We start from the raw sequence: 17,658 nt of genomic DNA on the forward strand, positions 1-17,658 counted from the left end.
CTCGGGAGGCTGAGGCAGGAGAATTGTTTGAACCCAGGATGCAGAAGTTGCAGTGAGCCGAGATCGCGCCACTGTACTCCAGCCTGGCAACAGAGCAAGACTCCATCTAAAAACAAACAAACAAACAAAACAAACAAGCAAACAAAAAAACACCAAAAAACAAACAAACAAAATGCACTAAGTATAATAGAGGCAGGATTGCTTGAGCCCAGGAGTTTGAGAGCAGCCTGGGCAACATAGCAAGCGACTATCTCTACAAAAAATTTAAAAATTAGCTGGGTGTGGTAGAACACCCCTGTACTCCCAGCTACTTGGGAGGCTGAGGTGGGAAGATTGCTTGAGCCCAGGAGGTCAGGGCTACAGTGAGCTGTGTCTGCAACACCGCACCTAGCCTAGGTGATAAAGCAAGATGAGAGGGGAAGGGAGAAGGGGGGAGGGGAGGGGGAAAGAAAAGAAAGGAAGGAAGGGAGGGAGGGAGAGAGGGAGAGAGAGAGAGAGAGAAAGAAAGAAAGAGAGGGAAGGAAGGGGAAAGAAAGAAGGAAAGAAAGAAAGAAAAGAAAAGAAAGAAAGAAAGAAAAGGAGAGGGAGGGAGGGAAGGAAGGGCGAAAAAGACAGAAAGAAAGAAGGAAGGAAGGAAGGAGAAAGAAAGAAAGGAAAGGAAGAAAGAAAGAAAAAGAAAGGAAGGAAGGGGAAGGAAGGGAAGGGAAAGGAAAGGAAAGAAGGAAAGGAAGGAAAGGAGGAAAGAAAGAAAGAAAGAAAAAGAAAGAAAGAAAGAGCCGGGTGCGGTGGCTCACGCCTGTAATCCCAGCACTTCGGAGGCCGAGGTGGGCAGATCACCTGAGGTCGGAAGTTCGAGACTAGGCTGACCAACATGGAGAAACCCCGTCTCTACTAAAAATACAAAATTAGCTGGGCGTGGTGACACATGCCTGTAATCCCAGCTACTAAGGAGGCTGAAGCAGGAGAATCGCTTGAACCTGGGAGGCCGAGGTTGCGGTGAGCCGAGATCATGCCATTGCACTGCAGCCTGGGCAACAAGAGCGAAACTCCGTCTCAAAAAAACAAAAACAAAAACAAACAAAAAACAAAAAAAGATAAAAGAAAGAAAGAGAGAGAGAGGGAGGGAAAGAAAGAAATTAGCAAACAAATTCCAACGCCATGGTAAGAAAGTAGTAAACCCAGTGGCATTTACTCCAGGAATGTAAGGTTGGTTCTGGCTGGTTTGTATCTTTGTATTAGTGCATTCACCATTATGGATGATGTCTGGAGTTTGCCCACAGCAATACTCAAGACCCTTTCAGACACATCCTCCCCCAAAGGGGAACATTCACCTGTTCTCAGGGGTAAAACTGCAGCCTCAGTGGAGGACAGATGAAACCCTCTGCTCTGACAGACTAGAGAATGCAGTGGGGGATAGATGGCAGCCTCGCCAGACAGCAGTCAATTCTCTGGCCCTCTGCAACTCTGGATAGGGCTGAGTCCCTACTTTCAGGTGGGGAGAGTCACTCTGGGGGCTTCAAGAACACCCTTCTGTCAGTCCATCCAACCAGGTTCAGGAGCCAATGCAAGAAATCTGAGAAAGGAAGGGGTTCTGTTGAAGACGGCTTTTGAGAATCACTGAAATAAATGCCTGGTAGGTCTTGAAATTCTAACTTCTGACATATTAGTCCATTTTCATATTGCTATGAAGAAATAACAGAGACTGGGTAATTTTTTTTTTTTTTTTTTTTGAGATGGAGTCTCGCTCTGTCACCCAGGCTGGAGTGCAGTGGCACGATATCGGCTCACCGCAACCTCCGCCTTCTACGTTTAAGTGATTCTCCAGCCTCAGCCTCCTGAGTAGCTGGGATTACAGGTGCACGCCAACAGGCCTAGCTAATTTTTGTATTTTTTAGTAGAGACAGAGTTTCACTATGTTGGCTAGGATGGTCTCAACCTCTTGACCTCGTGATCTGCCCACCTCGGCCTCCCAAAGTGGAATTACAGGCATGAGCCACTGCGCCAGGCCTTTTGTTTTGTTTTGTTTGAGATGGAGTATTCCTCTGTTGCCCAGGCTGAAGTGCAGTGGCACGACCTCGGCTTACTGCAACCTCCACCTCCTAGGTTCAAGTGATTTTCCTGTCTCAGCCTCTGGAGTAGCTGGGATCACAGGCGCCAGCTACCACGCCCAGCTAATTTTTTGTATTTTTAGTAGAGATGGAGTTTCACCATGTTGGCCAGGATGGTCTCAAACTCCTGACCTCAGGGGATCCACCCGCCTATCCTCCAAAAGTGCTGGGATTACAGGCGTGAGCCACCACGTCCGGCTTGATAACTCTTATTTTTTTGTAGAGATGGAATCTCACTATGTTGCCCAGGCTGATCTTGAACTCCTGGCCTCAAGCAATCCTCCTGACCCAGCCTCCCAAAGTGCTGGGAATATGTGTGTCAGCCACCATGATCAGCCAGAATAGACAACTTTTATTATTTTTTAAAATATTTTGTACTATTTTTTTTTCGAGATGGAATCTTGCTCTGTCACCCAGAGCTGGAGTGCAATGGCACGATTTCAACTCACTGCAACCTCCGCCTCCTGGGTTCAGGCAATTCTTCCTCCTCAGCCTCCCAAGTAGCTGTATTACAGGCGTGTGCCACCATGCCTGGCTAATTTTTGTATTTTTAGTAGAGATGCGGTTTCACCATGTTGGCCAGCCTGGTCTCCAACTCCTGACCTCTTGATCTGCCCACCCCAACCTCCCAAAGTGCTGGGATTACAGGTGTGAGCCACCATGCCCAGCACGTAGTATTTTTAAGTAGAGATGTGGTCTCACTATGTTGTCCAAGGTGGCCTTGAACTCCTGGGCTCAACTGATCTTTTTGCCTAAGCCTTCCAAAGTGCTGGGATTACAGGCCTGATCCACTATTCCCAGCCTAGATTCTTATAGCATAGAGATAGATTAAGAATTTAGAAAAAGTAGGAACATGCCCCAATACAGTATACGACAGTCATAATTTACATGTAAATATCATTCAGGGCCGGGTGCAGTGGCACACACCTGTAATCCCAGCACTTTGGGAGGCCAAGGCAGGTGGATCACAAGGTCAAGACATCGAAACCATCCTGGCCAAAATGGTGAAACCCCGTCTCTACTAAAAATACAAAAATTAGCTGGGCGTGGTGGTGCATGCCTGTAGTCCCAGCTCCTTGGAGGCTGAGGCAGGAGAATCGCTTGAACCGGGGAGGTGGAGGTTGCAGTGAGCCTAGATCGCGCCACTGCACTCCAGCCTGGGCACAGAGCCAGACTCTGTCTCAAAAAAAAAAAAAAAAAAAAAAAAATCATTCAGGGACAAGAAGAAAAAAAAAATTGCAAAGTTATTCAAACATAGCTCCATAACATATTAGTAAAGGTAATCAAATAGTCTTTTAAAATGATCCATTATGTCTGTTGAGCTTATCCAGGAATGCAAGGTTGATGTAACACTAGAAATGTAATAAATACAAAAACACATTTATTTTATTTTATTTTTGATGGAGTCTCACTCTGTCACCAAGGCTGGAGTGCAGTGGCACAATCTACACTTAATGCAACCTCCACTTCCCAGGTTCAAGCGATTCTCCTGCTTCAGCCTCCCGCGTAGCTGGAATTCCAGGTGCACACAACCATACCCAGCTAATTTCTGTATTTTTAGTAGAGATGGGGCTTCACCATGTTGGCCAGGCTGGTCTCGAACTCCTAACCTCAAGTGATCTGCCCATTCCCGCCTCCCAAAGTGCTCGTATTACAGGCATGAGCCACCACACCCAACGTGACCACATTTATTTTAGAAACGAGTCCTTCCATGCATTCATTCATTCGTTTTGTTTTTTGTTTTTTGAGATGTGGTCTTGCTATGTTGTCTAAGCTGGTCTAGAACCCCTGGGTTCAGGCCATCCTCCCAAGTAGCTAGAACTACAGACATGCATCACCACATCATTTCCTTGAAGTATTTATTACGTACCATCATGGGCCAGGAACAGTTCTAGGTACTTGAGTTCTATCAGTAAATAAACATGATCATCACAGAGGATGCACAGGAAGCATTTAATAAATTCAAGAGGAATTCAGCCTCATGAATTAGGAAATATTGGGAAATCGTTCATCATGTAAAAACTGGATATAAAAATAAACCTTTCCTGTAAAAGATAGCCTCTTCAAAAAATAAAATAAAAACCTACAGCCAAGCCAATAAAATAGAGCACATATCTCAGCAGAACTGCAGACAATTATGCTGCTATTACTACTATTCATTGGTGGTGTGCTGGAGGTTGAAATTAGTCCAGTAAAGCAAGAAAATATATATATAGGTATAACCTAACAACTAAAGTGGAAAAGTAAGAGTCATTATTTACAGATTATGTGATTGTCTATGTGGAAACGGAAAAGAATCATATTAAGTACTTTGGACTGAAAGATAACCCTGAAAATTCATATGTTGAAGCTCCAAATCCAAATGTGACTGTATGTGAAAACAGGGTTTTTTAGTTTTGTTTTTGAGACAGAGTCTCGCTCTGTTGCCCAGGCTGGAGTGCAGTGGCTGTGACCTCGGCTCACTGCAACCTATGCCTCCCAGGTTCACGCCATTCTCCTGCCTCAGCCTCCCGAGTAGCTGGGACTGCAGGCACCCGCCACCACGCCAGACTAATTTTTTGTATTTGTAGTAGAGACAGGGTTTCACCGTGTTAACCAGGACAGTCTCGATCTCCTGACCTCATGATCCGCCCATCTCGGCCTCCCAAAGTGCTGGGATTACAGGTGTGAGCCACCACACCCGGCCTGAAAATAGGGTCTTTAGAAGTATCGTGAAATGATGTCAAGAGATGGGTGGGGGGAGGGAGGGGAAGGAGAGAGATGGTGGGGGAGGGGAGAGAGAGAGAGAGAGAGAGAGAGGGGAGAGAGGAGAAAGGAGAGAGGGGAGAGAGAGAGAGAGACCTATTTGTTGGTTTCCCTCCTGTGAAGACATGAGGAAGTGGGCATTTACATACCAGGAAGAGAGCTCTCGCCAGAAGTTGACCATGCTGGCACTCTGATCTCAGACTTCCAGCCTCGAGAAATGTGAGAATATAAATTTGTTTTTAACCTCATTTATTTAAAATTAACAAATTTGTAAGCCATTTGGTCTGTGGTATTTTGTGATAGTGGCCTGAGCTCATTAAGGCAGATTAAAAACAAACAAACAAAAAAACTAAAACTGTGAAGATTTGAAACTGACAAATGAGGCTGGAAAAATTCTGATGTGCAAGCTGGAAATAAGGTTGGTAAGGGTGATCCTGGTGAGGTGTCATTGGGGAATGAGGAACATGCTATTGGGAAATGAAGAAAAGACAACCCTTGATATGAAGTAGTGAAGAACTTGGCAGAACTGTATTCTAGCACTTTGTGGAAGGTAGAGCTTGAGAGAGATAAAACTGGTTATGTATCACTAAGATCTGTAATTAAAGTGTTAAAGGACACAGGAAGCTTCATTCTTCCTGACTGCTTACAGGAAAATGTGCTCGGAACAGGCCCCCCAAATTTGGACATAAACAGGCCATGAGAAACTGGCCATAAACAAAATCTCTGCGGCACTGTGACATGCTCGTGATGGCTATGACACCCAAGCTGGAGGTTGCTGGTTTAACCAAATGAGGGCAAGGAACACCTGGCCCACCCAGGGTGGAAAACTGGAAAACTGCTCAGGCATTCCTAAACCACAAACAATAGCATGAGTGATTTGTGCCTTAAGGACATATTCTTGTTGCAGATAACAAGCCAGAGCCTGTCCCTTTCTTTCTCGTAAGGAATACTTTTAGCTGATCTATAATCTATAGAAATAATGTTTATCACAGGCTTACTGTCAATAAATATGTGGGTCAAACTCTGTTCAAGGCTCTCAGCTCTGAAGGCTGTGAGCCCCGATTCGCACTCTGCACTCTATTTCTATGTCTTTGTCTTAATTCCTCTAGAGCTGCTGGGTTAGGGTCTCCATGACCCAGCTGGTCTCGGCAAAAATGCAAAAGGAGACCTGAATTGCAGAAGAAATTGTTAAGGAAAAAGGAACCAGAACTTGGAGATTTGGAAAATTCTCAGCCTATCCATAATGCAAAAATTAGAAAACTTGTACTGAAAAGAATCCTCAAAGTGTGGCTGAACAATCATCTGATAAAGAGATCACGAATGAGACTCATGGACTATATCAGCCACCTTGACAGAAGTGAGAAGAGAGACTGGATTATACTAGAAGAGACATTGCCACTTACATTGTGCCATCTAAAATAGACATACAAGGCAGAACAGGCAAGGCTGTCACACTTCTTAGATTTTACAAGGGGACACGGAAATAATCAGCTGTGAAAGTGCACTGGCAGTTACGGATGGTTTCATTCCTGACATGCTCTGCAGGATCCCTGGGAACAGAAGAGACCCTTGGAGGAGCATCTCTTAACAACCCACCTTTGGGGTCCTACATCATCTTGGCTTCTGGTAAATTTTGACATAAATGTGCCACACTGGCAGCCACTAACCAACAGGGGCTGGGGTCAATCTGCATGATTTATCTCATACAGAACTTGTTAATGCTATGATCTTAGGAATCTAATCACCAAGGTGAGGCAGCCTGCAGTACTGACCTCACTATCCATGACCCTTCTTCACAGATGCCCAGACTCAGGCAACCATGAAGTTGTATTCAGAACCTGTAGGTTTAATTTCAGACCCTCAGGATGGCATCTAAGGCCAATCCATGAGTCATTACAACCTCTGCAAGGCATTTAGGACAAATCTGATAATCTTTGGTGTCATTGCCAATAATTAAAGATGGCAACCGATGGACTAAATGGTAACACTCATATCCTTACATTCATAGGGTTTCTCCCCAGTGTGAATTCTTTCATGTCTACTTAGGCGTGAGGAAACAGCAAATGCTTTCCCACATTCTTTACATACGAAGGGTTTCTCTCCGGTATGAGTTCGCAGGTGAACATTAAGGCGTGAGGAATATAGAAATGCTTTCCCACATATCTTGCATACAAAGGGCTTTTCTCCACTATGAGTTTTCAAATGTTTACTACGACGGGAAGAAGTAATGAAGGTCTTCCCACATTCAACACATTCATAAGGCTTCTCTCCTGTGTGAATTCTTGTATGCTGAATAAGACTTGTGGATGTAGTGAAGGCTTTCCCACATTCCTTACACTGATAGGGTTTCTTTCCACTGTGACTTCGTATGTGTATAGAAAGGCCCGAGTACTGAGCAAAGGCTTGGCCACATTCCTTACATTCATAGGGTTTTATTCCAGTGTGAGTTCTTACATGTTCAGTAAGTTGAGTTGATCTAGTGAAGGCTTTCCCACAGTATGTACACTTGTGTGGTTTTATTCCAGTGTGAATTTGAATGTGATCATTAAGGCATGAGGAATTTCTAAAGGATCTTCCACATTCTTTACATTCAAAGGACTTCTCTCCTTTATGAGTTTTCACATGTGCATAAAGTTGAGAAAAATTAGTGAAGGATTTCCCACATTTCTTAGTCTTTTTGGATTTCTTTCCTGTATGAACTGCTACACACTGCTTTAGGTGTGAAGAAGCTGTGACAGCTTTCCCACATTCCTGAAATTCACTGAGTTTCTCATCAGTGTGGATTCCCATGTGATTATCAAGGCTTGCAAAATACTTAAAGCCTTTTCCACATTCCTTACATTTGTAGGGTTGTCTTGCATTGAGAACTTCAAGATGTACAGCAAGACCTGGAGTTAGAGTGAAGACTTTTCCACATGGATTAAATTTGGAAAGTTCCTGTCCAATAGAGGCTTCCTTGTGCACACTGAGGGTGTCTTTTCCATAACAATTACCCTCAGAAGTATTCCCTCCATTCTGAGCTCTCATATGTGTCTTAAGGCAAAACTGTTCCCTGAAGACCTCTCCACAATTCTTACAGTCACAGAGTTTCCATCCACTGTAGCCTCTTGTCTGTTGATGATGAGATAAAGGTTTTAAAACATTTTCAGACATATTAAGAGATTTCACCCATCTGAACACAGAAGCATTTTGATGACAATTATGATTTTACTTTTTAATGTTTAATTTTTTTTTTTTTTCTTTTTGAGAGAAAGTCTTGTTCTATCTCCCTGTCTGGAGTGCATGGCACACTCTCAGCTAACTGCAACCTCCACCTCCCAGGCTCAAGTGATTCTCCTGCCTCAGCCTCCCGAGTAGCTAGGAATACAGGTGTGCACCACTGCACCTGGCTAATTTTTCTGTTTTGTAGAAACAAGGTTTTGCCAAGTTACCCAGGCTGGTCTCAAACTCCTAAGCTCAGGTGATCTGCCTGCCTCGGCCTCCCAAAGTGGTGATATTACAGGCATGACCCACCACACCCAGTATGTTTCACTTTTTTCAGAGTTGGGGTTTTGCTCCGTTGCCTGGACTATAGTGCACTGGTGTGATCATGGCTCTCTGTAACCTCAAACTCCTGGCTGAGTTCAAGTGATCATCCTGCCTTAGCTTCCTGTGTAGCTAGAACTATTTGAATGCACCATCATGTCTGGCCAATCTTTCGGTTTGTTTATTTATTTATTTAGAGACAGAGTCTTGCTCTGTAGCCCAGGCTGGAGTGCAGTGGCATGATTTCGGCTCGTTGCAAACTCTGCCTCCCAGGTTCAAGTGATTCTCCTGCCTCAGCCTCCTGAGTAGCTGGGATTACAGGCATGGGTCACCATGCCTGGCTAATTTTTGTAGTTTTAGTAGAGACAGGGTTTCACCATGTTGGCCAGGCTGGTTTTGAACTCCTGACCTCAGATGATCTGCCTGCCTTGGCCTCCCAAAGTGCTGAAATTACAGGGGTGAGCCACCATGCCCCACCTCAGTTTATTTATTTTTGAGATGTAGTCTCACTTTGGCTGGAGTGCAAGTGGCGAGATCTTGGCTCACTGCAACCTCCACCTCCTAGGCTCAAGCGATTCTCATGCCTCAGCCTTGCGAGTAGCTGGGATTACAGGCAGGTGTAGCCACATCCAGCTAATTTTGTTATTTTTTGTAGAGATGGGGTTTCACCATGTTCGCCAGGCTGGTCTTGAACTGCTGACCTCATGATCTGCCTGCCTCGACCTCCCAAATTGCTGGGATTACAGGCGTGAGCCACCACACCCAGCCTCAATTTATTTTTATAGAGACAACGTCTTACTATGTAGCCTAGGCTGATCTCAAACTCTTCACAAAACCCCACTGCCTCAGCCTCCCAAAGTGCTGGGATTACATCCATGAGCTACCATGTCAGCCTACTTTGATAATTATAATTTTTACAATTTTTCTTCCTTGTTTTTATTTCCTGACTTCTTGATTTCTTCCAGATTGAATGATGGGACCTTTTTCCAGAATTCTACGCCACTGGCTTTAATTGTTCAAAAAAAGAAAACTGTAGGGTTTTTTTATTATTATGCAGGGTGGTTTGAGACAAGGTCTCACTCTGTCACCCAGGCTGGGTACCATGGCACAATCACAGCTCACTGTGGCCTTAATCTCCCAGGCTGAAGCCATCATCCTGCCTCAGTCCCCCAAGGAGCTTGGATTACAGGTGCATGCCAACACGCCCTGCTAATTTTTTATTCCTTGTAGAGACAGGGTCTCCGTTGACCAGGCTGGTCTTGAACTCCTAGGCTCAAGTGATTCTCCTGCCTCAGCTTCCCAAAGTGCTGGGATTACAGGTGTCAGCCATTGCACCCAGTCAAACAGTGTAGATTTTCATGAAACTGTGTAAATCCTCAATGTCTAGTTACTTATGTGGGAATGTGTTTTGAGGTGACAAGTTATACAGATATGGAATATCATAAAATTCATCACATTCAGACTATCTCTCCAGAGACCCTGCTCCCTCAATGGTGCAGGCTTCTTCTCTAATTCTCTCAAGTATCTCTCATTTGTGCAGTTTCTTTTTCACTGCAAACTCCACCTCCCGGGTTTAAGTAATTCTGCCTCAGCCTCCCATGTATCTGGGATTACAGATGCCTGCCACCACGCCTGGCTAACTTTGTATTTTTAGTAGAGATAAGAGTTTCACTACATTGGCCAGGCTGGTCTCCAAGTGCTAATCTCAAGTGATCCACCTGCCTAGGCCTCCCAAAGTGATGGGATTACAGACTCAGTTTCTTTTCTTTATTTCTGAGACAGAGTCTCACTCGGTCAACCAGGCTGGAATGCAGTGGTGCAATCTCAGCTCATTGCAACCTCTGCCTCTGTGTTCATGCCATTCTCCTGTCTCAGCCTCCCAAGTAACTGGTATGACAGGTGCTCACCACCACACTCAGCTAATTTTGTATTCTTAGTAGAGATGGAGCTTCACCATGTCGGCCAGCCTGGTCTCAAACTCCTGACCTCAAGTGATTCACCCATATCGGCCTCCCAAAATGTTGCGATTACAGGTGTGAGCCACCATATTCACCCTCTTTTTAAAATCAGAGATGGGATCTTACTATACTGCCTAGGCTGGTCTTGAACTCTTGGGCTCAAATGATCCCCCCACTTCGGCCTCCCAAATAGCTGGGATTACAGATGTAAGCCACACCTCTGACTGAGCTGATTTTCTAGAATGGAATTCCCTATCTTTTCTAAGAGAGGAAATTAAGAAATATCCCTCATGAATCTTACCATTTGTATCCCACTGAATATTTGATTCTTCAAAAAACCCTGCTGAAGTGATGACCGTTTGGTTCTAGGTTGTATTTCCCATTCTGAAGTTAAGCAAAAAAAGAAATGTAAGGGTTTAGAGAAGAAATATTCGTTCAAAATGAGTCATTTTTACTTGTTTTCAAATTAAACACAGCAATAAAATAAAAGCCAGAGAACCTTGAGGATTTTGGTATGTCAAAAATTTGGCTATAATGATGTGGGGTTTATTACATAACTGATGTGTTTAGCTAGTTTATTACAAACTACTTCTGTAAAAATTAAAAATGCCGGGAGTGGTGGCTCACACCTGTAATCCCAGCACTTTGGGAGGCTGAGGCGGGTGGATCACTTGAGGTCAGGAGTTCGAGACCAGCCTGACCAACATGGAGAAACCCCATCTCTACTAAAAATACAAAATTAGCCAGGCATGGTGGCGCATGCCTATTATCCCAGCTACTCGTGAGGCTGAGGCAGGAGAATCGCTTGAACCTGGGAGGCAGAAGTTGCACTGAGCTGAGATCATGCCATTGCACTCCAGCCTGGGTGACAGAGCAAGACTTCAGAAAAGAAAATAAAATTAAAGCTGATGGAAAACAGAAAGAGAAGATTTTCGGGAAAGGAAAGTAGGAAAGATCTAGATAAACAGCATGTATCAAAATGATAAAGTTAACAAAGAAACAGAACAGGTAGTTTTATTAGATCATAGGAATGTTTGACAAGATGGAAAATAAGAGTCAAAGATATCCAAAACTCTGAGAAAAATAGCTTAAATCTTCTGAGGCAAAGTGCATCTTTAAAAGTCTTTTTTTTTTTTTTTTTTTGAGATGAAGTGTCACTCTGTCACCCACACTGGAGCGCAGTGGCACAATGTTGGCTCAATGCAACCTCTGCCTTCTGTGTTGAAGTGATTCTCCTGCCTCAGCCTCTTGATTAGCTGGGACTAAAGGCGTGTGCCACCACGTCTGGCTAATTTTTTGTATTTTTAGTAGAGACGGGGTTTCACAGCGTAGGACACACTGGTCTCAAACTCCTGGCCTCAGACAATCCACCCACCTAAGCCTCCCAAAGTGCTGGGATTACGGGCATGGTGGCTCATGCCTGTAATCCTAACACTTGGGGAGGTCAAGGTGGGTGGATCATTTGAGGTCAGGAGTTTAAGACCAGCCTGGCCAACATAGTGAAACTCCTTCTCTACTAAAAATAGAAAAATTAGCTAGGCACAGTGACGCTTGGCTATAATCCCAGCTACTCAGGAGGCTGAGGCAGGAGAATCGCCTGAACCTGGGAGGGCAGAGGTTGTAGTGAACAGAGATTGCACCACCGCACTCCAGCCTGGGCGACAGAGCAAGACCCTGTCACAAAAATAATAAATAAATAAAGTAAGTAGGCTGGGTGCAGTGGCTTACACCTGTAATCCCAGCACTCTGGGAGGCCGAGGCGGGTGGATCACCCGAGGTCAGGAGTTCAAGACCGGGCTGGCCAACATGGCAAAACCCCGTCTCTACTAAAAATACAAAAAAAAAAAAAAAAAAAAAAAAAATTAACTGGGCATGGTAGCAGGTGCACCTAATACCAGCAACTTGGGAGGCTGAAGTTGCAGTGAGCTGAGGTGGCACCATTACACTCTAGCCTGGGCGATGGAGTGAGACTCTGTCTCAGAAAAAAAAAAGCAGAAATAAAGTAAGTACAACAAAAAGATGCTTGCTGTCATGAGTAAACAACTCTGCCACTGGATCTCAAACATGATAGTATATTAGATTCACCTTCAGTGATTCTGAAAACACAGATGACTGGGCCCCAACCCTGGAGTTTCCAATTAACTACATCAAAGAATAGGGGAAGGAAGATGTATATTTCTTACAGCACAAAGCTGATGCTGTTGATGAAGTTTCCAGGATTACCACAGAAAATTAAAACATACTACAGCAGGGACTGTTACTTTGGGACTGTCTCTGTTATTCCCCACTGTTTTCAGAATTGACAAGCAAGCATGTAACATACATCTGCTCTATAACAGGCTACAAGAAATGATGCTAGTGTTTATTTTTATTTTTAATGTATTTTTTTTTAGACGAAGTATCACTGTGTCGCCCCGGCAGGAGTGCAGTGATGCAATCTCAGCTCACTGCAACTTCTGCCTCCTTGTTCAAGCAATTCTCCTGTCTCAGCCTCCCAAGTAGCTGGGATTACTGGTGCCTGCCAACAAGTCTGGCTAATTTTTGTATTTTTAGTAGAGATGGGGATTCACAATTTTGGCCAGGCTGGTCTCAAATTCCTGACCGCATGTGATCTGCCCGCCTCGGCCTCCCAAAGTGCTGGGATTATAGATGTAAGCCACCACAACCGGCCTAGTCTTCATTTTTAGGATTTTTTTTTTTTGAGATGGAGTCTCAATCTGTCACCCAGGCTGGAGTGCAGTGGTGTGATCTTGGCTCACTGCAAGATCCGCCTCCCGGGTTCATGCAATTCTCCTGCCTCAGCCTCCCGAATAGCTGGGACTACAGGTACCTGCCACTATGCCCACCTAATTTTTTTGAAATTTTTTAGTAGAGACAGGGTTTCACAGTGTTAGCCAGGATGGTCTCCATCTCTGGACCTTGTGATCCGTCCACCTCAGCCTCCCAAAGTGCTGGGATTACAGGCATGAGCCACTGCGCCCGGCCTAGAATTTTTTTTTTAAGAGACAAGGTATCACAATGTTGCCCATGCTAGTATCAAACTCCCAGGCTCCAGCGATTCTCCCACCTCAGCCTCCCAAGTATCTGGGACTACAGGTGCAGGCCACCATGCCAAGCATACTGATGTTACTCTTACCCACAGAGGCCAGGTTCGTGTAGTTCTCCAGCATCACATCTCTGTAGAGGTATTTCTCAGTTGTGTCCAGTAAAGCCCACTCCTCTGGGGTGAAGTCCACAGCCACATCATCAAACGTCACTGAATCCTATGTCATCACACACATGCTGGTTTGAGCCAATGAACACTTCCACCAATATTCACTGGAGAATGATGAAGGGGAACCTTATACTCACTTATACGTGGCTGTCAGGTCTCCCATGATCTACTCCAGGGTTTAATGTCTCAGGAGCTCTTGTGTCTAAACACTCAAGGTTGACCTCCTACAGGCATATGCCTTAAACAGCACTTTTTAAAATTTTTTTAAATCTTTTTTTGCTGATCTATTTATTTTTAATTTTTTAATATTTGTATTTTTAAATTTTAAATTTTATTTTTATTTTGATTAGAACAGTACTTCCTAAAGATGAATTTTCCTCTATCTATCATCTATCTAATCTGTTTATTTATTTATATATAAAAACAGGCTCCAACTGTGTCACCCAGGCACAACTGCTGATTACTACAGCTTCGATCTCCTGGGCTGAAGTGGTCCTCTCACCTCTGTCTCCTGAGTAGCTGGAATTATAGGAATAAGCCACTGCACACTGCTTACGCTTGATCTCAGCACAACCAGGCTAGGAGCTCTTCCTGTCCCATTGGTGTCTATGCAGCACACTCCTCAGCACACTGCAGATACCTGATAAATGCTGATAAGTGAATGATTTGATAAAAGGACACTTTCATCTGCTTTATCATCCGTCACCGCACCCAGCAATGTAAGAAAGATGCAGTTGGCACCATGAAGGTCAAGCTTAAGTAGTAATTACTGAGCTACCTGACCGACTTTCAAGTTAACACTTTATGTATAGGAAACTTCATTCCCTGGGGAAATTCATCTGGGGACTCAGTCCTTGAGTAAGCCTTCATTTGCTCTAAGCAAACTCTGAAGATGAGTCTGTCTAGAAAGAAATGTGTCTACCTATTGGATGAAAGCATGTCATTTTGTACAACAGTACGTTTTCTGCTTACCTGATAACCATTTGCCAGGGAGTCCTCCACCATCCTTTCTACCTTTGTCTTTTCTTCAAAAGGGCAGATTGGTTCCCTGGAAAAAAACCCTAGTGGAAAAGTAAGAAGGCATGAGAAGCCAGAGCTGCCCATCCTTCCCACATTCTCATGCCTAGAAGTCATTCCATCCTAGCTTGAAATTCCGATATGCTCCTACACACTCGAGAAAACTACACACACAACACTTCCATGAAATGCCACAGTAAGTCCTGTGTCAGCTAGACACAAAAGCAGACTTGGGCCAAACTGCCTGTTGGGTAAAGGGTAATAGTTTCATTTTTCAAGGAAACTTACACCCTGAAAAATGTGACTCTCGGCCAGGTGCGGTGCCTCATGCCTGTAATCCCAGCACTTTGGGAGGCCGAGGCGGGTGGATCATGAGGTCAGGAGAATGAGACCATCCTAGCTAACACGGTGAAACCCCGTCTCTACTAAAAATGCAAAAAATTAGCCAGATGTGGTGGTGGGCATCTATAGTCCCAGCTACTCAGGAGGCTGAGGCAGGAGAATGGTGTGAACCCAGGAGGTGGAGCTTGCAGTGAGCCGAGATCGTGCCACTGCACTCTAGCCTGGGTGACAGAGCAAGACTCCGTCTCAAAAAAAAAAAAAGTGACTCTCTATCTGCCCATAGTAGTAACACTCATGAAGCTTATGTAGCATTTCCTAAGGTACACAAACCAGGGCTGAATTCTAAAACAGCATTCTGGCTGGGCACAGTGGCTCATGCCTGTAATCCCAATACTTTGGGAGGCCAAGGCGGGCAAATCACTTGAGGTCAGGAATTTGAGACCAGCCTGGCCAACATTATGAAACCCCATCTCTACTAAAAATACAAAAATTATGGGAGGCTGAGGCAGAGAATTGCTTGAACCCAGGAGACAGAAGTTGCAGTGAGTCGAGACCATAGGCACTGCACTCCAGCCTGGGAGACAGAAGTTGCAGTGAGTCGAGACCATAGGCACTGCACTCCAGCCTGGGAGACAGAGTGAGATTCTGTCTCAAAAACAAAAACAAACAAACAAAAATTAGCCAGGCCTGGCAGTATGTGCTTGTGGTCCCAGCTACTTGGGAGGCTGAGGCAAGAGAATCACTTGAACCCGGGAGGTGAAGGTTGCAGTGAGCTAAGATTGCACCACTGCACTCCAGCCTGGGTGACGGAACAAGATTCTGTCTCAAAAATAAATAAATAAATAAATATAAAAATAAATAAACAAACAGCATTCTGTTCTGTGGTTCACTTCAATTCCTCCTAAAAGAACCAGCTGCATGCCTGCTCAGGCTCAGCTCACTGGACGCTTGTGTTGTGGAGGGTGACCTAAAGCAGAATCTCTGAAAAAGAGCATCAACAAGGACTTACCACGTGACAAATAAATGGCTGCCATTCTCTGAAGCTGATGGTGTGATGATGTGCATCCCTTCCTTGATGCCAAGATCACCTCAGGCCAGCTTATGAATCTAGGTGGATAGAGGCAATCTCCATTCCTCTTTGTACAGGGTTATTTGCGGTCCTGTTCATATCAATCATCAAACAACAAGCATGAAACATCAGTCATCAAACATTATGCCTGAGCTTTGTCTCTGCAGGTGACAGATGTGAAGGCCAGCAAAAATTGCCCACTCAGTACCGTCACTCAGTAACAAAAGTATTAATAACAGTAACTGACATTTACTGAGGACTGATATGTCAGAAGTAGCTCTAGTAGCTTTATATATACATGCTCAGTTAATTATCATAACCATCCTTCCCAATAGCTATCATTACCTCTATCTATCTATATCTACCTATCTATCTATATCTATCTATCTATATATCTATCTATATCTATCTATATCTATCCTATCTATCTATCTAATCTATCTATCTATCTATTTATCTATCTATCTATCGAGACAGGGTCTCACTCTGTTGCCCAGGTTGAAATCCAATGGCACTAACACAACTCTCTGTAGCCTAGACTTCCCGGGCTCAAGTGATCCTCCCACTTCAGCCTCCTGAATAGCTGGGGCCATAGGTGTGTATCATCACTCATTATTATTATTATTATTTTGAGACAGAGTCTCACTCTGTTGCCCAGGCTGGAATGCAGTGGCATGATCTCAACTCATTGCAACCTCTGCCTCCCAGGTGCAAGCGATTATCAGGCCTCAGCCTCCCGAGTAGCTGGGATTTCAGGTATGCACCACCATGCCTGGCTAATTTTTGCATTTTTAGTAGAGACGCGGTTTCGCCATGTTGGCCAGGCTGGTCTCGAACTCCTGGCCTTAAGTGATTCTCCCACTTCAGCCCCCCAACTAGCTGGGACTACAGGTGCACACCACTGGGTCCGGCTAATTTTTTGTAGTTTTAGTAGAGACAAGTTTTCACCAGATTGCCTAGGCTAGTCTCAAACTCCTGGGCTCAAACAATCCTCCTGACTTGGCCTCCCAAAGTGCTGGGATAATAAGCATAAGCCACGATGCCTGGCCCATTACTTCTATTTAATACTGAAAAAAACCTACACTCAAACAACCCTAGTAGTCGGTCTGATACTTGTCCCTAGAGCCTGATCTCCTGTATATGGTGTTACCCCCCCCACCATATGACCAGAAGACAGTGCAGACCTGCACAGAACAATTCAGTAGTCACCAGCCACGTGTATTATTGACAACTTCATTACGTACCTAAGATGACTTAAGAACAAAATCTAAAATTTTCAAAAGTCAGCCGGGTGCAGTGGCTCACACCTATAATCCCAGCACTTTGGGGGACCGAGGCAGACAGATCACCTAAGGTCAGGAGTTCAAGACCAGCCTGGCCAACATGGCAAAACCATCTCTACTAAAGATACAAAAAGTAGCCGGGCGTGGTGGCACTTGCCTGTAATCCCAGGTACTCGGAAGGCTGAGGCAGGAGAACTGCTTGACCCTGGAGGCAGAGGTTGCAGAGGTTGCAGTGAGCCGAGAGAGCGTGCAGCCTCTCCGAACTGGCCGCACAGGGAGGACTGATAGTCCCTGGAGAAGCGAGTGAAGTGAAGCGGATCTGAGAGGCTCCTAGGCGACAGCGCGCAATCATTCCTTTGCCGCCCCCTGCTATCTCCGGGACCGCCAAGGAGGTGGA

At 44.7% G+C, this 17,658-nt stretch overlaps 1 protein-coding gene across 6 annotated transcripts in view; it reads right to left on the reverse strand.

Annotated features, from left to right (window-relative positions):
• Window positions 1–90: 90 nt before the first annotated feature.
• The window catches only part of LOC103784643 (zinc finger protein 561), a 49,814-nt gene continuing 32,246 nt past the window's right edge, over window positions 91–17,658 (reverse strand). For 2 of the 6 annotated variants that reach the window (XM_055103420.2, XM_008961887.6), the window contains exons 2-6: window positions 15,919–16,069; window positions 14,523–14,598; window positions 13,473–13,599; window positions 10,638–10,720; window positions 91–7,964 (exon numbers count right to left, since the gene is read on the reverse strand). In XM_055103420.2, the coding sequence (XP_054959395.2) occupies window positions 6,828–7,964; window positions 10,638–10,720; window positions 13,473–13,599; window positions 14,523–14,598; window positions 15,919–15,974 (1,479 nt within the window). In that variant the 5' untranslated portion in view covers window positions 15,975–16,069 and the 3' untranslated portion in view covers window positions 91–6,827. The other 4 variants (XM_008961888.4, XM_008961889.4, XM_055103422.2 and 1 more) reach the window with 4 other exon arrangements.

This window comes from Pan paniscus, chromosome 20 (assembly GCF_029289425.2).
Source record: "Pan paniscus chromosome 20, NHGRI_mPanPan1-v2.0_pri, whole genome shotgun sequence".
Classification (NCBI taxonomy): domain Eukaryota; kingdom Metazoa; phylum Chordata; class Mammalia; order Primates; family Hominidae; genus Pan; species Pan paniscus.